Raw genomic sequence first — 27,120 nt, 5'->3', positions numbered from 1 at the left:
TTCGACTTAAAAAAAAAAAAAAAAAAAAAAAAAGAAAAAGACTTTAATAAATTGAATTGAATTTAATTAAATTTAAATTGAATAATAATAAAAAAAAATTATAAACTAATAATGTGACACCACTTCTCAAGGCCAAAATCAGCTAGAGTATAGGGGTTAATGAGATGGATTAATTGTCAGAGTGGGAAATTTATTTGGCCCTTTCTTACTATAAGGTGGGAAATTCTTATATAAAGGAAGATCATTTATTTTAACTTATTTTAGAATGCCGAAACCCATTATTTTTTTTCAAACCATAAACAAACGTTTGCATATAAAAACATCAAACAGTAATCATATATGGGAACAGGTGTCGCTTCTGCATTTACCGACCCACGATTTCCACAAAGTTAGCTTAGGCTCTCTCAGCAGCTGACGGAAATAACCAAAAAAGGTAGTCTGAGTATGCCTCAATTTTGTTTTTTTTTTTTTTTTTTTTTACAAATGCGCTGTCTTTTTTTTAGCTAACAATAAAGGCTACTTTTTTCATAATTTGGAAGAATAAAAAAATTAATTTTAATCGCACAAGCTGAAAAAAAATCAAACACCACTAAGAGTTAAGATGTCATAACATCATATTGAAATAAAAATAGCTGCACAAATAAAAAACTAAGCAAAAAGGATAAATAAACGTTTTGCAACAAATGGTTTATAGGAGCCTCATTAGAGAAGAAATAAAGGTGAGTAACTCAAGAAATTGAAATCTTCTGGAGGGACACTAAAGACCATAAAGAAAAAGATTAGATAAACACCATCGAAGAGGAAAACAAGGAGAAAACAAAGATGCCAGCTCTAAAACTTAGTAAGGAAGCTGTCTGTAGCTCAATCAGTAATTTGAGTTATATTTAAATGTATATTTATATTTCTTATATTTTATATATGCATTATGTTTTTACTTGCGTCAACATGGTCAGGTGAAAATCCTTTTTTCAAATATGTGTTCGACTTTAATTATAAAGTCCTTTTCTTTTTTTTTTTTTAAAAACTAATGTGACACCACTTCTCAAGGCCAAAATCAGCTGGAGTATAGGTGTTAATGAAATGGATCGTCAAAGCGGGAAATTTATTTGGCCCTTTTTTTTACTATGAGGTGGAAAATTCTCATATAAAGGAAGATCACTTATTTTAACTTATTTTTTTCAAAGCAAAAACAAATGTACGCATATAAAAACATCACACAATAATCATATATGGGAACAGGTGTCGCTTCTGCATTTACCTACCCACGATTTCCATAAAGTTAGCTCAGGCTCTCTTGGCAGCTGACGGAAATAACCGAAAAAGGAAAGCTGAGCATCCATAGCCCTTGAGCTCCTAGAGGGGCATAGGCCATCTACAACATTTTGCAGATGTTTTTGTAGCGAGGAGTTCTTTTTATAGGGTGAGGGTGCTGGCCCCATGCCCAACCTTCCCAGAAGGTACATATAGCCTTCCCAAATGGTCACCCATCTGGTACTGGTCAGGTTCAACGTTGCTTAACTTCGGTGATCTGGCGAGAACCGGTGTGTCAACGTGATTATGCGAAGGCCGAGCATGCCTCGACTTTTTTTTTTTTTTTTTTTTTTTTTACAAACGCGCTGTCTGTTTTTTGCTAATACAAAGGCTATTTTTTTTTCGTAATTTGGATGAATAAAAAAATTAATTTTAATCGCACAGGCTAGCGTTTGGTTAGGGTTTATGGTTAGATACATGTTTGTAATTTTATTTATTGTATTTCCATGTTTTTCCTAGTTATCATTACAATTTTCTCGTAGCGGTTTCACGTTTCATGATTCGCTACTTCCGATTATTCTTGTCAGCGACCGAGCACACCCAGGAAACTTTGTGGAAACCACAGGTTGGTAAATGTGAAAGTACTGAACACACATTTATGCACATTCACTGCACAGGCCGTGATCACCTGCTTGGTCTGGGGGTCAAATTGTGGCTTCGTTCAGAGACCGGTCGCAATGTCAGCTGCGTGGTCTCAGTGTTGCAACAGAAACAAACCGAGCACGCAACGTCTCCTTCCACAAGTGAATTGAAAATCCCTTTTTCAAATATGTGTTCAACTTTAATTATAAAGTCTTTCTCTTTTTTAAACTAATGGGACACCACTTCTCAAGGACAAAATCAGCTGGAGTATAGGGGTTAATGAAATGGATTAATTATCAGAGCGGGAAATTTATTTAGCCCTTCTTTACTTTGAGGTGGGAAATTATCATATCAAGGAAAATCATTTATTTTTACTTATTTTAGAATGCCAAAACCCACTTCATTCGAAATAATAAATGTGAGGAAAATACAGATTAGCCAATAATTTTGTTCAATTACTGTCTCAACAGATTTGTATCCCGACCGATAACCATAGAGTGACAGGCCCCAGCACGCACAACTTCCTGAATAACAATTGTCTGTTAATAACGTACCACACTGGGGACCATCGAGAATTTACTTGCATCGGCATGGTCAGATGCAAGTTTTGTACTGTATGATATTTCGGAAAATTTTCCTTCTTCAGATATGGGTTTGATTTTAATTCAAACGTCTCCAGTATATACATTTGAACTAAAGATGTGAATGCAAATTTCCTGAAATATCAGACAACATGGAACTTCCATCTAATGATGTTGACGCAAGTAAGAAAACAGTGAAAGTATGAAATATAAAAAAAATATTTGGGTACTTGTACAGTTTAGTCAAAACATTTAAAAATGAAAATATCGAAAAAAAGGTTATATTGTACATATCCGTTTTGAACTGAAGATCTCCGGAAAAAAAATTTAATTTAATTTGATCGAGTAGTTTTTTTTTTTTACAGCGGAAAAACATGTTCTTATGAAAGCGCATTGAAGTCAGCCATTATGAATTTGCTGAACATGCCACGTGGAGATAACTCCATGTAAAGCGCCGACACTCCCTCCCCATATTTAATTCTAGCTTTTCTTCCTAAAAATCGAATCTTTTGCTTGGTATCATAAATTGTTTTTCTGCTGTAAAAAAAAAACTACTTAATGTAGTGAACTTTTTTTTTAGGAGAACTTCGTTCCATGACGGATATGTGCAATATAACCCTTTTTTTTTTTTCCCACCCCTATATTTTCATTTTTTAATGTCTTGACTAAACTGTAAAGTACCTATATTTGCTTTCCAAATTTGGTAATAACCCATTTTTCTATTATTTTTTTTCCCCTCTCCATAATAAAGATTTGGTGGTTGGCCAGAATTCAACCGAATTAAAAAAAACAAAAATAAAAGAAAAAAATCTTCGCTATATGGAATGAAAATGTCATATTCCAAAAATCACATAAGTTGATCAAGTAGGTTTTTTTTTTATATACTTGTTTATGATTTTTAGCAATTTTAATTATAAATTGTAGCCATTACAAGGCTGATTTTGATCTTGGTAGCTGAATTTCAGTTGTCTTCCTTTATTAAAGATGGCTGAGCGAAACATACTATCCTTGCTTCCTCATAAAAAAAAACTTTCACAAAAAACACTTAGATGGAGTACTGTTGCCACATCTGGGCAGAAGCTGCTAGAAAGACCTTATTCTGCTTTGACAGAGTTCAAAATAGACTTCGTAGCCTAGTGGGGAAATCCCTTTTCTCTTTCATACAATCTCTTTTCCACAGAAGAGATGTTGCGAGCCTGTCTGTTATTTATTGTTATAGCAAGTGCTCGTCTGAACTCCAATCTATGGTCCTCCCTCGCCAAGCTTTCACAAAAAACACTTGTCTAGCTAAAAACCACAATCAATAATTTCCCCCTCTTTTTATCTGTGCCTAAAGCTAAACATAGATTCCATGAACAAAGCTTCTTTCTTAGAACTGCACACCTGTGGAACTCTGTACTGCTGGCCTGCTTTCCAGATGACTACAATATAGTTATTTTCAAGTCCAACATAAACTTGTTGAACTGTCCCCTTAATTAATCAAATTATACCAATTTCCACCCTGAGCAATTACTACGCTATTGCCCCAATGACTAACAAACACTCATAAAACCCTTGTCCTCGATTGGCTTCTGGGTCTTGATAAGTTGGTTGTTTTTGTTTTACGGCATATCAACCCTTTTCAGGTTATTTAATGCTGAATCCAAAGATTTTGAAGAAAAATTTTTTAATAGAATATATTTGTTGTTTTCAAGTCGGTTTCTATTTAACCACTAGTTGGGACCCTAACAGGTACTACCACTCCGGGTCAGAGTGGACCTGGGAGCAATGGCAATGAAAGGGTGGCTTCACACTCTCCAAAGCCTGCAGGCTGGGGCCTCACTACTGGATATAGTTTAAGGCCATATCCAGAACCGGGTCTTGATAAGGTGACTCCTTTGTAAAATAAATAAGTAAAAAAAAACAAAAAAACTTTGTGATTTTTGGAATATGACACTTTTGTTTTGTACATATTAAAAAGGTGATGTACCTGCAGGTAGCGAGGTAAGTAGTGACAGCAGACTCCATGTAATGGTGAGGATACGGTCTACCATTGTCTTGCATGAAAAAGGTTACGCAGGCCATTTCCTGAGGGGGGGGAGAGAAAAAACAGGATATAAATATAATAAAAAGAAACGTTACACATTTCAGAATTTCAAACGGAAATATAAATATTCATATTTATAGATAAATCCTATCCTGGAAGAAGAAGAAAAAAAAAAAGCTCAATATTCAAGACAGAACATCAATATACAAGAGGAATTACATTATGTGAATTAAACAATTAAAATTTTATGTTCATATACAAGTCATACAATATAACTTCAACTTGGATGTCTTCAAGTCCAACATAAACAAATTCCTGATGAACTGCCCCCTTAAGTAATGACACTTTATCAAATCTCCAATACTAACGAATACTACAATACTACCCCATTGATTACTGTACACACAATAACCCGTATCCCCGAGTGGCTTCTAAGCCTTGATAAGTGGTGACCTCCATTAATAAAAAAAAAAAAAAAAAAAAAAAAAAGAGTAAATTATTTTCTTATATCTTTTTCTCTTTCCTGCAATTGCTTTCCCACAGAAGAGACGTTGTGAGCCTGTCTCTACAAGAGCACATGGCAGAGAGAGAACAAAAATAAAAAAGCATCTGGCGGAGAGAGAAACTTTAACCATGTGGCGGCATGATAGGACTTTTAAGCACATGTTGGTGCGACAGGAACTGTTAAAAAAAAAATCTGGACTTTTTACAAAATTGTTGGATGACCATGCGCCATGGGGTAAGCTGAAGACATAGTAGCTGGTTGTAGCTGCAGACTTGGAAACTTAATTGACCCTGAAAGGAGAAACAGGGATGTGACCAAAGTGTAGCTGGCTTGAGAAATACGTGTCAGTGGTTTGGTGATGAAACGACTTAATAAACGTCTCTCTTTCACATGGAGAAAAAAAACTTGTATCAAATTTCTTTCCTTTGTTTCTTTGAGAGGCTTTCGTACTCATACACAAGGTCACGACTTGGCGCTATTTGCATTTTGGCCAAAGTTAACACTTTTATACAACCTAACACCATTGTGATGTTCGCTTGTATGAAAGTGTTAACTTTGGTCAAAATCGAACTTACTTCAGTAATTGTTTTTTTTTTGTATTGATTTTTCGATACTTATCAAACACATTCCGATACAAAACCTATGTAAGAACATTCCCGGACACATCAAGTAACTGTGTGAAATTTAAAAAAATCAACCTAGCTGTTTCAGAATCCATAGGGAACCAACTCACAAGAAACACGATTCAGGTTTTCTTCTTGTTAAGTAATAAGCAAAAATGTTTAAGACGAATCAATATTGGTACATACCAAAGCGCCCGCATAATGTAACCACGCATGGTCGTTATTGAAGTCCCGCTTAGCAGTCTGATAAGTATGGTAGGCAAAATCATACATCTGGAATAAGAATGCCAAATCTGCTAGACGTCGCATTTGCAATTCGGGAGCTTCCGTTGTGTAGCTGCAATAAAAAGAAAAACAGTGATTTGCATTATCGTTCATTTGTTATAAAAATCAAATACATAAAACTACTAAAAGAGAATTAAATTGTTTGTATTTTTTGTCATACAAAAAAAAAACAAGATCTGAGACTTGCTAGCTTAAAATAACGGTTGATAAGTTACCCTATTCATCTATTATATAAAAGGAAAAATGAGCGTGAGCGGTTAGATTCCGCGAGAAGTTTTCGCATACTTCCTAAATCATAATATCTCACATTCGCAAACAGAAACGGTTTCTTTGCTGTTTTTTGATCGGGTGAAACTAATCGAACGCAACTACCCGGCCTTCGGGCCGGATAGTATCTGTTCTGTAATTGAACCTTGGTCAATGTAGGGGAAACCCTTCATACTGAAACAATTACCAATTACTATTTGGATACTGCTAGAGTGCTCCCTTTTTTTGGGGGAGCTGGTTTTGCCCCCCCCCCGACATTAAAAATGACCTTGTGTCCTATTTGCTTTCGTGGGAGGTTTAAAAGCAATGTCATTTCTGCAAGTCATTTTTTGAATTGACTACATTAAATTTGAACGCGTCATGGAGTGACGGTAAGACGTCAGATTTTCTATCACTTTCTTTTCTACCTTCACGTCACGCCTACCTGCTACCGCTTTTTTTTTTTAAAAATTATTTTGCTCAACACATACTTCCAAACACCCGGGCAACGCCAGGCACCCAGGCTCGTCCTGTATATAAATCTTAAATGTCAGTTTGTGTGTAAATGTATGTGTTTGTATGTCCGCTAAAAAATTTAGTCAGCTGCATCGGACTGGGTCAAAACCAGTACCATCTGAAAGACGGATCCCTACGACACATAGTATCTGAAAATTAGAAAAAAAGATTAATTCCATGGTGGTCAACTAGATCATTTCTTGCAAAGTGGGGGTCACTTTTTGCGTTGAGATTTTTTGTAAGTCATGTAAGCCAAGCAAACTGAATGTGGCCGCACGGGCACTCTCTGCTGTTTTGATTGAAACAAAAGTTGCTGCGATTCATTTGTTTTTTTTTAGGGGGGGGGGGTTAGGAAAAACATTATTTTGAAGGGTCATGACCTCATAAGTCGTCGTGGCTGTGACAACTAGCGCGTTAGCTTTTTTCCCTTCTTTTCCTTTTTCATGTTCGAGCCTGCCTACTGCGGCTAATTTTTTTTTGTGTGTGGCCGCACGGGCACTCTCTGCTTTTTTGATTGAAACAAAAGTTGCTGCGATTCATTTATTTTTTTAGGGGGGGGGGGTTCCAGCACATTTCTTCAAACTTCTTTCTCTTCTTTTCAGGGGGATGCTCAATATTCTTTATATAGCAGCTCTGTCCAAACCGAATTTCATGTCCACCTGGGCAACGCCAGATATCCATGCTAGTATTATAATATAAATTAGCGGGACCTGTGGAAATTTCACAGGCCACTCATTCGTATGTAATATATTGATGTTGGCATTCTGTAGATGTTCAGCGTATATGGAGACGTTCTGGTATTAGTGTAGTTCTTTTGTTAAAACTGCAAAAGTATTTATCTAAGCTAACACGACTGCCCAGCAAAGCCCGGTCATAAAGTACACTTAAATATGATATTTTAATTCTTGCAGATTTCGTATATATATTATTATAGAGTTAATGTTCTATCGATTTTTATATATCATAAAGTTGCGATTTCAAAAACAAAAAAAATATATCCATATGACTTGGGTGCATTAGCTGGAATTGAAACCAAAATAAAAACATATGAAAATAAAATATGTATATATATATATATAACTTGAGTTCCTTCAGCCATAATCGAATCTGGAACCAAAACTTATGAAAAATTCTTGATAAAATTATTTATTAAAAAAAAAAAAAAAAAAGAAAAGATGATTTAAGTTCCATCAGCTATAATCGAAACCAAAACCAAAACTTATGAAGAATTCTTAGTAAAATTATTTATGACAAGAAATGGAAGTGCATAACAATTATCGTATTAATATATAGATTACATTATTATTGAAGACAACCATATTGTAATCAGCTGGAAAGCAGGAAAACGGAAGACAATTCCATAGGCGTGCAGTTCTAAGAAAGAAGCTTTGCTCATGGAATCTACATTTAGGTTTAGGTGCAGATAAAGAGTGGGGGAAATTATTGGTAGTGATTTCTGCTAGACGGGTGTTTCTTGTAAAAGTTTGGCGAGGGGGGGAGGAGACCATAGATTGGAGCTCAGCCGAGCACTTGCCATGAAAATAACGATAAAGCAGAGACAAACTCGCAACATTTCTTCTGTGAGAAAGAGGTTGCAGGGAAGAGAAAAGAGCATCCCCTACAAGGCTACAAAATCTATTTTGAACTCTATCAAGGCAGGATAAGTCCTTTCTAGCAACTCCTGCCCAGATGTGGCAACAGTACTCCATTCTTGGACATACCTGGCTCTTATATAGATACAGAATTGCATCAGCAGTGAGATATTTACTGGATCGATAGAAGTATCCCATTATTTTTCCAGCAGCCTTGGCAACGGATTTAATGTATGTGTTCCACTTAAGATCAGGAGTAAAAGTCAAACCCAGAAGATGAGGCCTCCCCAAGACGAGAGCCATTCATTTCAATTGATGCCAGATGGGGATCAGAGCATTGATGATGTAAAGATAAAAGCTTGGTTTTAGATACATTAAAAGTAACTTTTTGGGTTATTTAATGTGCAATGTTTTGTTTTACGGCATATCAACCCTTTTCGAGTTATTTAATGCCGAATCCAGTTATTTTGGAAATAGTATTCATGTTGCATCCAGTTATTTTCTAGAAGGTTTTTATCCTTCAAGTTAGTTGTACCTTCAAATGCTAGTTTGTAGTGTTTGGTTTGGTTGTTGTTGAATTTTAATGTTTTTGTTCACTGTCCTGCAGAACATGAATGAGTTTTGCAATGGAAGAGGGAAAAGGGTTAGAGTATTAATGTTTGGTTTGGTTGTGAGGCAGCTTCATTCATTCATGGTTTTTATGCTTCAAATTCTTTATATCTTCAAATATTTATTTGTAGAGTTTGGTTTATTTCCAGTTTTATTTTTATGAATTAAAAATGTTTGGTTTGTTTTACGGTATATCAACCCTTTTTGAGTAATTTAACGCAGTTATTTTGGAAATAGTATTCATGTTGCATCCAGTTATTTTGTAGAAGGTTTTTATTCTTCAAACTCTTTGTATCTTCAATCGCTAGTTTGTAGTGTTTGGTTTGGTTGTTTTATAGTGGATTTTATCGTTTTTGTTCCCTACCCTGCAGAACATGAACGAGTTTTGCAATGGGTGAGAGAAAAGGGTTACAAAATTAATGCTTGGCACATTTGAAGTTAGGAAATCAGTCAGGAAGTGGAGGAGATAAAAAGAGAAAGGGGAAATGGGAAGAAGGAAAAGTGGGGGGGGGGGTTGTTTTTGTTTTTGGTTTTGCAGAACATAATTAAGCTTTGCAAAAGGAAGCAGAAAAACAAAAAGCATCAATTTTAGGTGCATTTCGTCTCAGGATTGGTTGGTTGGTTGTTTTACGGCATATCAACCCTTTTCAGGTTATTTAATGCCGAATCCAGTGACTTTGAAGAAAAATTTTTGATAGAATATATTTGTTTTATTCAAGTCGGTTTCTATTTAACCCATAGTTGGGACCCTAACAGGTACTACCACTCCGGGTCAGAGTGGACCTGGGAGCAATGGCAATTAAAGGGTTGCTCCACACTCCTCAAAGCCCGCAAGCTGGGGCCTCACCATCGGATATAGTTTAAGGTCATATCCAGGACCTCGTCTCAGGAAGCCAATATCTTCAGACAGCCTGATCAGATAGCACCAGATTTCAAAAGGGATATTATTAACAATTGGTGTAGAATGTCTTATAGAAAATCCTTATTTTTTAATTTTTTTTATACTACAGAGTCACCACTTATCAAGGTCCAGAAGTCACTTAAGGTTATGAGTGCCAGGTAAGAAAACACTGATGATCAGTGATGAGAGAAATTAGGTAAAAATTAATTATTTAAGAAAACGGCTCAACAAGAACTCGTTCACGTTGAACTTGAAAACGACCATGTCACAGTCAACTGGGAAGCAGCTCTGCAGTATTATGTTCCAAGGATAAGCAGTTTACGTTTAATTTTAGGCACATACAGATTGGGTTCCACTAGTCTGACTCATTTGTTCAGAAAAGCTAACAGCTTGATAAAAAAAAAAAAAAAGACTTACACAACTGTCGTATTTTGACTCGTAACTATTTGCCCTGTCGGTTTCCCAAATATTTTTCGAGTTGCACTGAAGAAAGATCGATGAAATCCTTTTCTTGAAGTTAACTGCAAAATAAAAAGAAAAAGAAAATTATAATATTTCATTGTCAGTTATATAGAGTGATCCTCACCCACACAAGAGGGTCACCCATGGAATTGTTAACAAAATGCATTATTCTTTTTAGAATAAAAACCTATTTGGTGCAAAAAAAATCTTCAGTTTATGCCTTACATATCCTATGGTTGATTGAATGTTGGCAAAATGTCAGGGGTAGAATAATATTGCTGCCTGAATCAACAACACCTCGCATGCTTTCAATTGTCTAAAACCACGTCTGTGATCTCATCCAAAGATCGCTTACAGATGACGTCTTGGAAGAGGCTCAGCCTGTGACTCTGGCTCAACACCTTTGTCACCGTCATCTCTACTTTGTCAGTCGTCGTCGTCGTCGTCGCCGTCATCTCTAATTTGATGGTCGACGATGTTGATGCATGGGTTGATGTGTGCCTTATAATTATATTTCTGATCATTATTTTTCCAGAATTTATCCAGCTCTTTTCAAACTTAAGTCTTGTTTCACTTTTTATAACCGATTCAGGTAGCACATTGCACGTGTCGATCACTCGACACGGGAAAGAGTACTTCCTCTTCTTGAGTCTTGAATGACCTCTTGTCAACCTGTGTTGCCTCTTCCCAAAACATGTTCTCTATACACCCTTTATCGTGTTTCCCACTCACTATCTTGTACGTCTCATCTTGATCTCTTATAAGATAACGTAAGGAGGTTTAATGTTCTTAATCTCTCCTCATATGGTTTATTTTTCATATCTCGTATAAGTTTTGTGGCTCAGCGTTGCACCCCGTCTTTTGCTTCTATGTCTTTCATGAGAAATGGATTCCATACTTGATTAGCATATTTTAAGTGAGGCCAAACCAGAGCCACATGCAGTTGTTTGAATATGTCCGCATCAAGAGCCACAAACGTTCTTATAATTCTTACCTGTTCGCCTTATTCACCTTTTCCGCCATATGAGGAGAAAGATTTATCATCAATAATAACTCCAATGTCTTTTTCTGTGGATGAATGTTCTACTCCCCCATGAAGATGATATTCCCTTTCATTCATCACCGTATCTTGTCTTATCAAGATGAAAACTCAGCAGCCATTTCTCTGTCCATCTTTTCATGTTGTCCAGGTCTCTGTAGTCTTAAACAGTCATCTTCTCCTATTGTCTTGCTTGGTTGTATTTGTTTTACAGCATATCAACCCTTTTCAAGCCATTTAATGCTAAATCCAGTAATTTTGAAGAAAAAAGTTTTTAATAGAATATATTTGTTTTTTTTTTTCTTCAAGTCAGTTTCTATTTAACCCATAGTTGGGACCCTAATAGGTACTATCACTCCGGGTCAGAGTGGACCTGGGAGCAACGGCAATTAAGGTGTGGCTCCACACTCCCCAAAGCCCGCTAGCTGGGACCTCATCATCGTATATAGTTTAAGGTCATATCCAGGACCCGTATTGTCTTGAAGATTTTAGTGTCATCTGCATATAGATATACGAGCGGCATGCAATAAGTAATGCCCCTGACTCACTTCCAGTTGTCTGATCTAGCTGAAATTTTGCATGTGAAATGATTTATATCTCTACGGGTTATGTAGCAAATTACAGCTCTGAACTAATTGTGGTTTGTGTTTTACAGGTGTTTGAACCGAGTCAGGTGTGAAATGGAGCCTGTTGAATGTCGAGCAGTGATCTGGTTTTTGTATTTGAAAGGACACACACCACAGGAGACTTTTTATGAAATGAAAGAAACTTATGGTGATAATGCCCCATCATATGACCTTGTAAAACGTTGGCATCGTGAATTCAAACATGGCCGGAAGTCTGTGGAAACAACTCCCAGACTTGCCCCCCCCCCTTTCTGCCATTGATGAGGCATTTGTCCGTCAATTTCAGGCTCTTATTTTGGAAGATCGCCGCATTATTATTCGCCAAATAGCCCAAGATGTCAAGATTAGTACAGGGTCTGTGGAAACTATCATTCATGACCATTTGCATATGCATAAGGTGTCTGCCAGATGGATTCCCAGGTTGCTCACACCATTCTAGAAGTGAGAACGCGTCAAGTGCTCGAGGATGAATTTGGAGATGTGCCAAAGTTTTTCAAAAGACTGATTACACAGGATGAAACCCGGATCCATCACTATGATCCAGAGACCAAAGCCCAGTCAATGCAGTGGAAGCACTTGGACTCACCACCTCCAAAAATGGCAAGGGTGCAGCCCTCCGCTGGTAAGGTCATGCTCACAGTTTTCTGGGACCAGGACGGAGTAGTGATGACAGATTTCCTGGCAAAGGGTACCACAATTACAGGAGCCTATTATCCTCACTTTTGAGGAAATTAAGGGAAGCTATCAAAATCAAGAGGCAGGACAAGATCAGCAAAGGTAATCTCCTCCTGCAGGACAACGCTCCGGTCCACAACTCGCATGTCGCCAGATCAGAAGCACGGGCGTGTGGTTATGAAATCCTCCCCCATTCTCTCTACTCTCCTGAGCTTGCACTCTCTGACTTTTACCTCTTCCCAGCCATGAAGTTGTTTTTGAAAGGAAAGCGTTTCCCAGATGATGCAGCCTTGATTTCTGAAGTCACGTCGTGGTTGGAGGACCAACCTGGGGTGTTCTACAAAAACGGTCTCCAGAGCTGCATCAAACGATGGGAGAAATGCATAACTCTGGGTGGTTCCTATGTAGAGAAAGACTAATAACTGTGCCAAGTTTCGTTGCTCTATGGGAAGTGGGTCAAGGGCATTACTTATTGCACACCCCTCATATATCACTACCGTTTTCCGAGCAGCATGGCAAGTCATTAATAATAACAAAAAGCCGCGCATGTGTAGTCCTCCTCTGATGCTGCATGTGAGATGATGCCACAAAAAATAGTGAAGAAATGATGAATGTGAGAAGGGTTAGGGGTAAGGCAAGTGTGTATGTTCAGTTGCCTTCATAATGGAGGATTAGCAGGAGCGTGCATGAATAGACATCACTCATGGATCAAAAGTTATAGGGCAAAACGTGTCATTTTTGGTCATTTTAGGACATGTTGACCTCTTTTGAGCCTCCGGGGATGCAACGAGAATTTTCGCAAAAAAAAAAAAATTTTTTTTACTGTGCACATCTGTTTAATAAAATACAATTTGTGGCAAAATTTTAGGAAAAACTAATGAATGGTTATCTGGCAATTGTCCGGACTAATGGATGGATGCACAGACACCACTGAAAACATAGGTCCCTCTCCGATAAATCGGGGGACCAAAAACTAGGGGCACTAGGGCCAATCCCTGACAGAGACCACTTATCACATCATACCACTCGGAAGCAGCTCCATTCATCAACACTCTTGGTTTTCTGTTCATTAAAAATCCTTTAATCCATCCGATCTGAACAAATTTTCTCCAAGAGTCTTGTATGTGGGACCCTATCAAACAATTTCATGAAATCGCAAGAGATTATATCGATTGTGATTTCACAATAGAAACAATTTATCAGTTGATTGTGCTGATGATGCTCCTTATGATGCTCCGACGATGAGAGCTGCGAATTTCAAAAGATTGGTAATACTGGACTTATACTGCCTCTAACAAATTCTGCGGGTTTGCTGGCACCATTTTGTATCCAATACACAAATTGGAAAATGAAGCAGAACCGACTCCCTTAACAAAGCTCTTTTAAACAGGAGACTTTGTTGGTTTGGCCACGCTATGCACTGCAACAGAGGCAAAGTTGATCCACAAAGCAATAGCTTCAGAACCACTCCAAGATCAGCGAAGATACCCAGAAGGCCAGCTAAAGACATGATTACATACCATCAAAGCCGATGTTGAACCTTACTCCGGTTCACAGGTCTACGAGGGGTGCTGCTGATCCCTGTTGGACGTATTATAAGATTGGTTGGTTGTTTTTGTTTTACGGCATATCAACCCTTTTCAGGTTATTTAATGCTGAATCCAGTGATTTTGAAGAAAAAGTTTTAATAGAATATGTTTTTTTTTTCAAGTTGGTTTCTATTTAACCCATAGTTGGGACCCTAACAGGTACTACCACTCCGGGTCAGAGTGGACCTGGGAGCAACGGCAATTAAAAGGTGGCTCCACACTCCCCAAAGCCCGCAAGCTGAGGCCTCACCACTGGATATAGTTTAAGGTCATATCCAGGACCTGTATTATAAGAACTCTGCCGCTATTTTCTTTTTTAGGCTGCTGTGTCTACCTATTAGCCTCTTATGCTACGCAGCATATCATGTGACAAAAAAATAGATGACCAAAACTTACCTGATCGTTGAGTATCCTCATATGTCGCTCGGCCCAAGGAATGAGGGCTCGTACGCAGAATTCATGGAGAAAGATACGTAGACGGTCATGGTCACTCATCGTCAGACACATGCCATGCAGGTCCGACTTGGGCTTCTCCGTGGGAGAAATAATAAAGTGACCTCCAGTTGTGGTTGCGACACCAGACATTGTTGTGCCGGTTCCATCAGGAGAGAGGGGATCAGTGGTGGTCATGCTGCCGTTAAGGCTACGACTCTCTTCGGCCAATGGGTGGTCAAAGATTTTTGGACTGCCCGGAGAATTTACAAGGCCACCTGAAAAAAATAAAAAAGAAACATCACAAAACCATGATGTCATCCATCCCAACATCCATCCCAATCAATATTCGACACTGATTTAATTTGAAAATTTATGAAACCTCGCATATTTGTCAAGAAATTCTTGTATAACAAATGATAAAGTCTGTTTACATTTATATTATTACTAGCCTGGGTACTTCGCATTGCCCGGGCGTTTGAAGGTGTGTGCTGCACCCCCCCCCAAAAAAAGTGACGTTTTTTGCCGTTGCGTCCATCGCCAAACCGGAAGTGACAAAGATTTAAATTAAAGCTAGTCAATCGAAAAAGAGACTTTCGAAAATATCGGCAAAAAAAGCGACCCCCTCCTAGCCAATTTTTGGATATTTGTCATTTGAAGGGTTGAGCTTCCAAAATGATACTGGTCTCGTGAAAATTCGTCGCCTCTGTCGAAAATTTTAGGTAGACAAAGAGGTGAGATTTATATTAGAGACGAGGTACATTCAATAAGTTTCCAGACTTTTCTCGTATGAGCACTTTTATTTATAGTGCACACATGAAACTCTAGTCCCCTTTGAAGTAATCTTCTCTGGCTGCAATGCACTTTTTGTGCCGTTCCAACAACTTCTGGAATACCCCATGGAAGTCCTCTTGTGTGAGCGTGTCAATGATCCTTATCTCAATTGTCTCATAGCGACAGCGTCTAAGGTTTTCCTTGAGCTTAGGGAATAACCAAAAGTCACAGGGAGCAAGGTCTGGACTATAAGGAGAGCGAGGAACTTAAATCGTATTTATTCTGGATTTCTACATTTATTTATTAAAGTTTTCTAATGAAAAGAAAACAAAAAGCACACATTAAAAAATAAGTATTTAATATATATCTGCCCCTACTTTTTCTTTTAAAACAGTCTTTGTGATGAAAAATCAAGCAATCTGATTTATTATCCATTTGTTTACATGTGCAGTGTGTGACGTGCCCCTTCTGAGGTTAGCTTTATTATCCGATCGTGATGAATTAAAAAAAAACAAAAAATAAATAAAAATCCTCGGGTTGCTGGGAAGGATGCGAGGAGCTATGTGCCAGCCTGTATTTAATTGACTTCCTTTATCAAAAAGAGCATTTTAAATGGGGGTAACCATTATCTGCTCTTCTCGACTTAAACACAAACTATAGGCTTGTATGTTATATAAAATAGATATTAGATGAATAGATAGATTTATTCAGCAATCGGCTGTTCTGTCGCTGTAAGAAATGGTAGGTCAGTGAAGAGTCAGTATATATTTTTAACATGAAAAGATAATCAATTCAACATGTGTATATTCCTTTTTATTCTAATCAACAGAATCAAAGAACGAATAGGTAATATATACAAATTTCAAAATACGATAATATATATATGATGGTTGTTATAGTCACAATGTTTCAGCCGTTTTGCCCTCCGGCCTTCATCAGGTGTTTTGTATTGAACTGGGGAACCGTTTGTTAGGAGTCTCGAACCCAACCCTTTATTATTATTACGGGGGTACCGTGTTCGGACTCTAGCTAGGCTCTGGGACATAGTTGCTGATTCTGTTTTAAATGTTACTTTTCACTGCCTTCGTTCAGGATTGAATTCAGCACCTGAAACGTTGTGACTATAACAACCAAGATGAGGAAGTCAGTCCGACAATCTCAATCAATGAAAACACCTCATCTCAAAAATACAGACAATTACTAATATATATATATATATATATATATATATATATATAAGTCCATAAGTTTTTCTTTTTGCTTTCTTTCTTTTTTTTTTTTGAGCTCCCAATAACAAAAAGAACAAGGCGAATTCACAACAGAAATAACTTACAGAGTTAGTCCTCTTTATGTCACTGGGAAGATAAATTTATAACAGAAATAGTTTACAGGGTTATGCCCCTTACACCGACGTTCTCTTTTGTTTTATTTCTTTCCTGATATTTTTCCTTTTTATTATTTTTCTTTTGTCATTCGAGCGAATATTTTTTTTTTTTTATATCAAACTCTAGCAAGATTTCTGAGTTTTCGACATTTTGTAGTTCTCTCACATTGGTTCGATATATATATATATATATATATATATCTGTATTTAGAAGAAATAAAACAAAAGAGAACGTCGGTGTAAGGGCCATAACCCTGTAAACTATATATATATATATATATATATATATATATATATCTCTTTATGACTGACAAATGAGATGAGTAAAAGATAGACCGACCTTTAGTTTACGCTGGTTGACAACAAATGTTTTTTCTTTCATATTTTTTTGTTATTTTTATATAGGCATCACCACTTATCAAGGCCACTTGAGGATAAGGGTTAAAGAGTGTACAGTAGAAATTGGACAATATAGTAATGGAAATTTGGTAACTTTGCTAACTTATATGGAACGGCTCATCAAAAACTTGTTTACGTTCGACTTGAAGACAACCATATTGTAATCAGCTGGAAAGCAGGAAAACGGAAGACAATTCCATAGGCGTGCAACTAACTCGTGTTTCAAATTCTTAATGGCTAACTTTCTCCGAAAGAAACGCTGATTACATTTTTCTGAATTTGAAATATATCAGCATCTTTTTTTTCGCTGTTGCCGTCGTTGTCATGGCGACGGATTGGTTTGATTGGTTGTTTTGGTTTCTTCGACCAGTGTAGATCCAAAGCCATTCTTCTATTTTTCTTGTTTTCTGGGGTCCTTGAAGTGTAACGTGATCAACTCGAGGGAGCAATTTGCTCCCCATTGGGGAGGTTGAGAACCCCTAGGACCTAAGAAAGAACGGGTAAATATGCTAAAATTGTTAAATTAATCCCTGACGACAGCGGATATCAAAAAGACTTGAATCAAAAGATATAGATATATATTTTGTTTTATTGTAAAAATCAGATATATTTTGTCTTATTGAAAGGCCAGATATATATTTTGTTGTTTAAAAATTCAATAACAGGAAATGTTAGAATAATGACGATGACATTTGTCTGGCCTGAAGAACACCAAGTCAGGTATTCTGAATGACAAGGATTAACCTCTAAGGTCATGGAAACAGATATCATTTTTGGTCCCAGATTACAAATTGGTGAAGTGCACACCCGCAATTCGCATCTGGGGTTTCCCCCAGATATGTATCTTAACTTGATTGGCTTAGTGGATTTTCCGACCTGACCTGGACTATATAAGGTCAATGCTGCTCGAAATTAGTCAGATCGGAGACAGAATTCAGGTTGGAGACAGATTTGTGTGGAATCTCAAGATAATAACATCGCTCCCAATGCCTGACCCCCCCCTCCATTCCGCCATTGTTCCATCAACAAAGAGAGATTTGAGACTTTATAAAAATGTGCTAAGAACTGCATTTAAAAATGTGCTAAGAACTGAACGTGTACATATCTGTAAAAAAGATTGTAATTTTGTGAAATTAATTTTTGGTAGAATAGAATTTTTATTTGTTTGTCTTCCTTCTTTCTGGAATCTGCAAGCTTCGCTTTTCGCTTTCAGAGAATTCTACACCGAGGCGTTCAGGACTTAATGTGATAGCCTCTCGGAGACTAGACATCACGAGCCAAAGTCCGAAGATTATCAGGGGTCAGTTGTTTGATTTCACCACGTGTCACAGAAGCCTAATCGATCCTCTAAAGAAGAAAAAGGTGGAAATACTTGCCTTGTTCCCCTGTCCCTTGTTGCTTACTTTCCATTGCTTCAACACCTGTTTCAACCTGTTCGTTAGTAGCCGGCTCCATTTGACTTGTATTTTCGTTAAGCTGGGTCGGGAATTCATCTTGCATGTTTAACAGATTATTTTCGGGGATGTCATAATCAGCCCCTTCCTAGAAAAGAGTGAAAAAAAAAAAAATCCAGATTCAAATGTGATTTTTTTTTTTTTTTACCCGTAATTTTTTTAAGCATAAAGAAAAGTAGAATCAGCAGCAACAGAAATGAGTACTTTCGAACTTTTTTGATTGAAGTAATTTCCTTAATTTTTTGTTTTTGGTACTAAAAATTAAAATATTGAAAATAAAAAAATATATATATTGTATTGTATGTACTCGTTATGGAATAAAGGTTTCATAAAAAAAAAAATCACTTTAGTAGTTTTTTTTTTTTTTTTTTTTTTACAGAGAAAAATCAAATTTTAATGAAATCGATCATGTTGCGGCCATCTTGCCTATTTCACTGATGAGGAGGGGTTGCCTTTAAATGAAAAAGGGATTAACAAAGGACAAAATGAAAAAGGGATTAAAAAGGACAGAAAAAAAACTCTGTAAAATAAGTGAAAAAAAAAAAAATTTATTTAGGTATTTTTTCTGCCTATGTTTCAAAATAATCTCATCAAAACTTGTCAAACTTGAAGCGGTGATTGGAGTTATCTCCCCTGGCATCTCCCTCTTTGTCCACGAAATAGGCAAGACGGCAATGACACGATCGATTTCATTAAAATTTGATTTTTCCTCTGTATAAAAAAAAAAAAAAAAAAAAGCAAAAAACTACTTGATCAAATTAAATGAAATATTTTGTTTTGGAAAACTTTATTTGATAACAAGTATGTACAGTAGGTTTTTTTCTTTTTCAATAGTTTCCTTTTTTAATGTCTTGAATAAACTAAACAGGTCCTTTATTTTTTTCTATCGCTTGTAACTACGCTGCTAACTTATTTCATAAAGAGATGGTATTTTTGGTAAACTTATATATTAATACTGGCACATTTGGCATATGGTAAGAATATTTGTTAGCCCTTTACCACCAAATCATACTTTTATGTCGCCTTTCCAAAAAAAGATTTCCTTTATAGGAAATTTTTCCTACTCTTATGACTTGTCAGCCCAACTGATCCTCAAAGTTTACGCCTGTGCATGGTTCAACAAATAAATGAGGGTGTTTATTTTATTTACTTATTTACTTTTACATACTTATCAAGGTCCTGAGGCCACTAGAGGATCAATGTTACTGAGTGTACAGTAATCAATGGGATAATATTGTAGTAATTGTTATTAATGGAAATTTGGTAAATTGGATTACTTAAGGAGGCGGTTCATCAAGAATTTGTTTATGTTGGACTTGAAGACAACCAAGCTTTAGTCAGCTGGGAAACAGGCAAACGGAACAGAGTTCCATAGGCGTGCAGTTCTAAGAAAGAAGCTTTGTTCATGGAATCTACGTTTCGATTTAGGCACAGATAATATGTGGGGGAAAGTTATCGATAGTGGTTTCAGTTGTGTTTATATTCATGCTTCAGTTGCATGCTAACTTCCGCCACATGTGAGTGTCATGATTAAAAAAATTTACTTATTGCATAAACAATTCTGGTGGTAAAGGGTTAATGGACTGGAAAACCAGGGTTCAATCCTCGGTCAAGTCATACCAAAGATAAAAAAATTACAAAAATTGACTTACGATCTGTACAATACGAAAAATAATAAAATTACGCCAATCAATAAAGTTTAAAAGCACATAGAAATGCATAAAAAAAAAACGCAAAAGAAAAAAAAAAAATGCAAAAGAAAAAAAAAAAAACGCAAAAAAAACAAAAAAAAACGCAAAAAAAAAAAACGCAAAAAAAAAAAAATACGCAGCAATGTTGTGCGCACACAGTTGCACTTGAAGAGCAGCAAGTTTTGCGGACTATTTGACGATGTGTATGGAATAGAAAAAACAAGAGTGAAGAACTGTTTTTTGGCAAGTGAATTCACACAAAACACATGGACTGCAGTTTGTTTTGGTAAAGAAAGAAAAAGAGTGCTTTCTTGACAAATGTGTGTTCCTGATTTTGATTGGACCAATGAGGTAAAAAAAAAAAAAAAAAGAAAAAAGTGAGCTGCATGATACGTGACAAAAAACAGTGTAATAGTGTACTCATCCCCCCCAACCCCGACAAAAGGAGGGTGGACCTATAAATTCACCCTTGTCCGTTTATCTGTCTGCACTTTTCTCAATAACTACGCCTTGGAATTTTTTGGCATTTTACATAAACATTAAACATGATATGAGTAAAAAAAACAAAACAAAAAAAAAAAAAGTAACAGAACAGATTTTCTGGGAAAACTCTGGTTGAATTTTGGGTTACAATGGCTAAAATTGACACTTCAAAAAAAAAAAAAAAAATTGATGCCTTGGATTTTTATAAAACTTTCTGAAAAGTTGTAACTAAATGATTTCTATATAATTTTGTTTGTCTATAATTCAAGATATCTCTTGGGTGTGCCCCAGGGGCTCTTTTAGGGCTAATAAAAACACTTCATTTTTGGAACTATTTTACCATAATTTGTCCAAAATTTTCTGTGTATGTCTATTTAGCAGTTTTGCATGGTGCTGAACTCAAATTTAAATATGTTAAGGCCTTGGGGACTTTCGGGGCTAAATGAGGGTGGGGGGGGGCAAATGCTGAATTTTTTTTTATGCCTCGTTCACTGTGCACTCACAAGGGACCATGCATGCTTCACTTGTTTTTCATAGAGTTATTTCCCTTACACTGACTTGAGCTCTATGTGTGTGTGTGTGTGTGTGTGTCCAGAGATGGGAATGGGCTGAGCAAAGAAGAGCAGATGGAGAGGAGGAAAGAGAACGAGAGAGGGATGTTACACTTTTGCCCCTTGTAAAAAAGTGATATTCTCCTGAAGGTTGAAGGTTCAATTCTCAGTGTGAGCAACCTAAAGATACAATTGCGAATTACTTTGGACCTCTATCCAGTCACGGCTGACAGAACAAGAGCATGCTACCCTTGTGAAATTATGTCCAAATTCCAGAGTTTTTTTAAGATACACCTGAAAAAGGCTGAAGATTACATCGACCAAAATGTTGTGAAAATAACACTAAAGATGAGAACAGTAGTCCAAAGTTCCAAATAACTCGAACACGAGTCACAGGATGGGGTTAACTTATTCTCTGATCAGAACATCATTGTACCAATTTTATGTCTCCTTACAAAAAGATTAAAATACAAATACAATAGTAATAAGCCGTATATCTAGAATCCTTATTTTAATTTTCAAAATTTATTACACGATTTTGATTCTAAAAAATGTCTAAAATTTATGGTTCAAGCTTAAGGGGCCTTAAGAAATCGACATTCAGGAAATTTGTCTTAATTGGTGGCTAATGAACAGTCCTAGTCATCTAATTATAAGAGCAGCCAAACTCATAAAAGAATTTTAGGCGCTTTTTCACAATTGGGACGAGAATTTAGAAATCCTAAAACTGAATTTCACATGGAAAAAAAATGCTATCTACGTGTTCCTCGTATTTTTAAGATGATTATATCTGAAAATTACGAAAATCGATAAGCTGGAAAATTATTTATTAAAAAAAAAAAAAAAAAGAATTTGATGAAAACGATCATAAGACACAGGAGAGATAATTTTCCGTTTCGATTTAAACAAGATGGCGGCAATTTTTCACCTTCTACCACGATTAAAGTTGTCTTTTTTTTTTTTTTTTTTTTAATAATTCAGTAATATTCAGGTGAAGCTTTATTTAGAAATTCATAATTTATGATTTCAAGCTTAACGGGTCTTAAGAAGTTTAAAATTAGGAAAGTTATCTTAATTGGTGTCTGAAATACTTGAATTTTAAAATGGGAGAATATTCCTAACAAACCCTTAAGAAACTAAAATTTGGTAAATATGTCACGGTTTCCACAAAAGGAAACTGCTCACCAAACAAGGATCCCAATTCAAAACAAACACAACAGCTGAATCTTGAACCGTGTGGCCACATTAAAAGAATGGATGAAGATATGGAACAATTAAGGTAGCCAAAGAAAACATAGGAAGCGATGAAGATGGACTTGAGAAAGAGAGATAAATAAAGACCTAGCCAGAAATAGATTAGTTTGGAAGTTAATTCCTAAAAGCCGTCCAAGTCGAGCCAACATGCAACATGGACATTAAACTGAATATGATAAATTTATTAATTTTTTTTATTTATTGCGGACTATTATCCTCATCTTTTTTAGTTGTTGTTTCATGACGTTTCGGCCAACTATTCCTCTGGCCTTCGTCAGGTAGTAACCGCGATGGAATAGGAATCCGAATCTCCTAACTGCATCCTCAGCAATTACTACCCATGGCGCAATGGATAAAGATGTTGAATCTCTATGGTTCCAGGTGAGAATTGTCTGAAGATAGCAGTTTCAATCCTATCCAAAAGCTGGCCAGAGGCTTACTTGGTCAAAACGTGGTGAGACGACAACAACTATGGAAGGCAGTGATTGCTGAGAATGCAGTTTGGAGATTTGGAGTTCCTATCCCGTCGCGGTTACCACCTGACGAATAGTTGGCCGAAACGTCGTGAAACAACAACTAAAAAAGATGAGAATAATAGTCCGCAACAAATAAAAATTAATAAATAATACTCATCTCAATAATGAATTCCAATTAAATAATATGATAACTTCAGTTTTATGCAAAAACTAGCAGACCACCCAGCATTGCCCGGTCGTATGATATATTTAAATATTATATTTTAATTAATGCAGATTACGTATTTATTTTTTATAGAGCCATTTCTGAACTAATTATTATATTTTACCTAATATATAGTAGTAATATCCAAAGTAAAAAAACAAGAACAAAAAAAAAACCCACTTAGATGTCATCAGTTAGTAAGTATCGAAACCAAATCATACAACTCTACAATCTGATTCTTTAACCTCTGAGTCATGTTGATACACAAATAGTTAAAAAAAAGAAAAAAAGTTTAACTTATAAATGTAGATTTCTGCTTGTAAGTTTAGTCAACTACTCCTGCCAAGGTCAATAGCTTAGCAGCTTTTTTTACCAGCTAAAAACCAAATCAGAAGTGTGCTACAGGTCCAAATACCCTATATATCAAATTTTAACTCTAGACAAAATATTCAGAAAGGAGTTTGGTAGAGATTTTAACACACACACACATACTGACAAGGTCAATATATATATATATATATTGAATTAGAATGGAAAAGTTATGCAACAAAATCGGAAAAAGGAATTCAGTCGTGTTCAATCAGACGTGTTTGAATAATGACTTTCTGCCAATATATATATATAGATGTTTGTTTTACTATACACAGATACGAAAAAAGTTGTCAAAAAACAAATATATAACAAATAAATGTTATCAAAAAGGCAAGATAGTCACTTTTCTACCTTATTGGATAAATTTTTAGTGTTTTTATTTAATGTAAAATGTTTATTTGGTTTGAAAAACACTGTTTATCAGTATATTTGAAAAAGACAAATGGCGGCATGCTCGCTGTTGAATGTTAAGTTTTGGAAAATGAGTTAAAACTAAAAAATTATACAAAATACTGTTAGAAACCCACTCAATATGTTACCATGACATAAGCTGACATATATTGAGTGGATTTTTAACAATATTTTGTATAGTTTTTTAAGCGTGAACTCATTTTCCCAAGCTAAACGTATTCAACGTCTTTTTCAAATATACCTATAAATACTGAATGAATTTGGAGCTGAATAAACATGTTACATTAAATAAAAACACTAAAATCTTATCCAGTTAGGTAGAAAAGAAACTTATCTTGCCTTTGATGACAGTTATATATTCATTTTTTGACAATTTTTTTGAATCTGTGTATATGGTTACTTTTTTATTGGTTACTACACTGAAATGTATGGATGAGCGCTAATTTTCAGATGTATCGTCACCTTGTAATGCGCATTTTTTATTTTGCTTAATTCGTTTTGTTTAATTTTACATTGCTAGTATTAATGATAAAATGAAGACAATGATGACAATAAGTGACAACCAACAAGAGCCAGACAACGGTGACGACCAAAAAAACAAGACAACGGTGACGACCAAAAAAACAAGACAAGGGCGACGACCAAAAATACAAGACAACGGCGACGACCAAAAATACAAGACAACGGCGACGACCAAAAATACAAGACAACGGCGACGACCAAAAATACAAGACAACGGCGACGACCAAAAATACAAGACAACGGCGACGACCAAAAATACAAGACAACGGCGACGACCAAAAATACAAGACAACGGCGACGACCAAAAATACAAGACAACGGCGACGACCAAAAATACAAGACAACGGCGACGACCAAAAATACAAGACAACGGCGACGACCAAAAATACAAGACAACGGCGACGACCAAAAATACAAGACAACGGCGACGACCAAAAATACAAGACAACGGCGACGACCAAAAATACAAGACAACGGCGACGACCAAAAATACAAGACAACGGCGACGACCAAAAATACAAGACAACGGCGACGACCAAAAATACAAGACAACGACGACGACCAAAAATACAAGACAACGGCGACGACCAAAAATACAAGACAACGGCGACGACCAAAAATACAAGACAACGGCGACGACCAAAAATACAAGACAACGGCGACGACCAAAAATACAAGACAACGGCGACGACCAAAAATACAAGACAACGGCGACGACCAAAAATACAAGACAACGGCGACGACCAAAAATACAAGACAACGGCGACGACCAAAAATACAAGACAACGGCGACGACCAAAAATACAAGACAACGGTGACGACCAAAAATACAAGACTACGGTGACGACCAAAAAATACAAGACTACGGTGACGACCAAAAAAAACAAGACAAGGGTGACCACCAAAAAAACAAGACAAGGGTGACCACCAAAAAAACAAGACAACGGCGACGACGATGACCAAAAACAAAAAGACGACAACCAAAAACAAGACCTGCTATATATATATATATATATATATATATATATATATATCTATATTGGCTGAAAAATGCGAAACAGGTTATTTGCGGGCATCGCTTCCGTTGTCGAGTAAGAGAACTGCCGAGTGTCAACACGACGGTTCTAGGTTCAATTCTTGGCTTGGGAGAGGTGTTAGTCTAGTGGCACTGATGAGTTGTGATACAATGAAACATGACTGTATGTCGATGACTACAAATATATATATATATAACAACAGTCTACAAAAAAATGCAATCATTTGACTAGTCTTGCGCTGTTTTGTGACCTTGCGTCTTTGAGAAGATGCACTTTGAAAAATGGAGACAGATGGACACACACACAATAGAGTTTTGTACAGATTCCTGAATTCGACAAGATGTATCTGAAAATCGCAGGTACATCATCAGAAAAATAGTAAGAATAAGATGCAAAATGAGAATAGTAGTCCAAATAAACCAAAAATTACAACAAGTTTTATATACAAGATTATTCACAGAGTTGATGGCGGCCAAGTGGTAAACGACACAGACTGAAAACCTGTCAAGTTTTTATCCGGTTATTTCTACAGAAACAGTTGCATCAAACCCACCACACTTGACCTTGTACCTAACCTGCAGGAGAAGAAGTAAATAAACATTCATTCGTTATCCTCTGTACATGGGAAAATTCGGAAACACGTTTCATAAGACAAGATCATAAAAAGAATGCAATTTGGAGACATTTTGAACCACTGAAGCACAGAAAATGTAGAGCAGGTTTGTGGAAGATAAAAAGATGAAGGGTTCCCCAAAGAAGATAAAAATGATGTTAAAAGAGGGGTAGAGAGAGAGCGAGCGAGCAGGAGAGAGAGCGAGAGAGAGAAAGAGCAAGCGAGCAAGAGAGAGAGAGCGAGCGAGAGAGAGAGAGAAAGCGAGAGAGAGAGAGAGAGAGAGAGAGAGAGAGAGGGAGCAAGAGAGAAGAGAGGGAGAAAAAGAGCGAGAGAAAGAGGGAGGGAGCGAGAGGAGGGAGAGAGAGAGGGAGAGAGAGGAGAGAAAGAGAGAAAGAGGGGAGAGAGAGAGAGAGTGGGAGAGATAGAGAGAGAGAGAGAAAGTGGGGGAGAGAGAGAGAGAAAGTGGGGGAGAGAGAGAGAGAGAGAAAGTGGGGGGAGAGAGAGAGTGAGAGAGAAAGTGGGGGGAGAGAGAGAGAGAGAAGTGGGGGAGAGAGAGAGAGAAAGTGGGGGAGAGAGAGAGAGAAAGTGGGGGAGAGAGAGAGAGAAAGTGGGGGAGAGAGAGAGAGAAAGTGGGGAGATAGAGAGAGAGAGAAAGTGGGGGAGATAGAGAGAGAGAGAAAGTGGGGGAGATAGAGAGAGAGAGAAAGTGGGGGAGATAGAGAGAGAGAGAAAGTGGGGGAGATAGAGAGAGAGAGAAAGTGGGGGAGATAGAGAGAGAGAGAAAGTGGGGGAGATAGAGAGAGAGAGAAGTGGGGGAGATAGAGAGAGAGAGAAAGTGGGGGAGATAGAGAGAGAGAGAAAGTGGGGGAGATAGAGAGAGAGAGAAAGTGGGGG

At 36.8% G+C, this 27,120-nt stretch overlaps 1 protein-coding gene across 3 annotated transcripts in view; it reads right to left on the bottom strand.

The window, feature by feature from the left end:
* Positions 1-27,120, bottom strand: part of LOC145268701 (trafficking protein particle complex subunit 8-like) — a 194,679-nt gene that overhangs the window by 47,363 nt on the left and 120,196 nt on the right. For all 3 annotated transcript variants that reach the window (XM_080124237.1, XM_080124236.1, XM_080124238.1), the window contains 5 exons: positions 18,534-18,699; positions 14,565-14,878; positions 10,195-10,298; positions 5,815-5,965; positions 4,444-4,541 (listed from right to left, as the gene is read on the bottom strand). In XM_080124237.1, the coding sequence (XP_079980363.1) occupies positions 4,444-4,541; positions 5,815-5,965; positions 10,195-10,298; positions 14,565-14,878; positions 18,534-18,699 (833 nt within the window). The remainder of the gene's footprint in view (positions 1-4,443; positions 4,542-5,814; positions 5,966-10,194; positions 10,299-14,564; positions 14,879-18,533; positions 18,700-27,120) is intronic.

This window comes from Euprymna scolopes, chromosome 44, assembly GCF_053919585.1.
Source record: "Euprymna scolopes isolate OS-2025 chromosome 44, ASM5391958v1, whole genome shotgun sequence".
Taxonomy (NCBI): domain Eukaryota; kingdom Metazoa; phylum Mollusca; class Cephalopoda; order Sepiida; family Sepiolidae; genus Euprymna; species Euprymna scolopes.
This window is presented reverse-complemented; position numbering and strand designations above follow the sequence as displayed.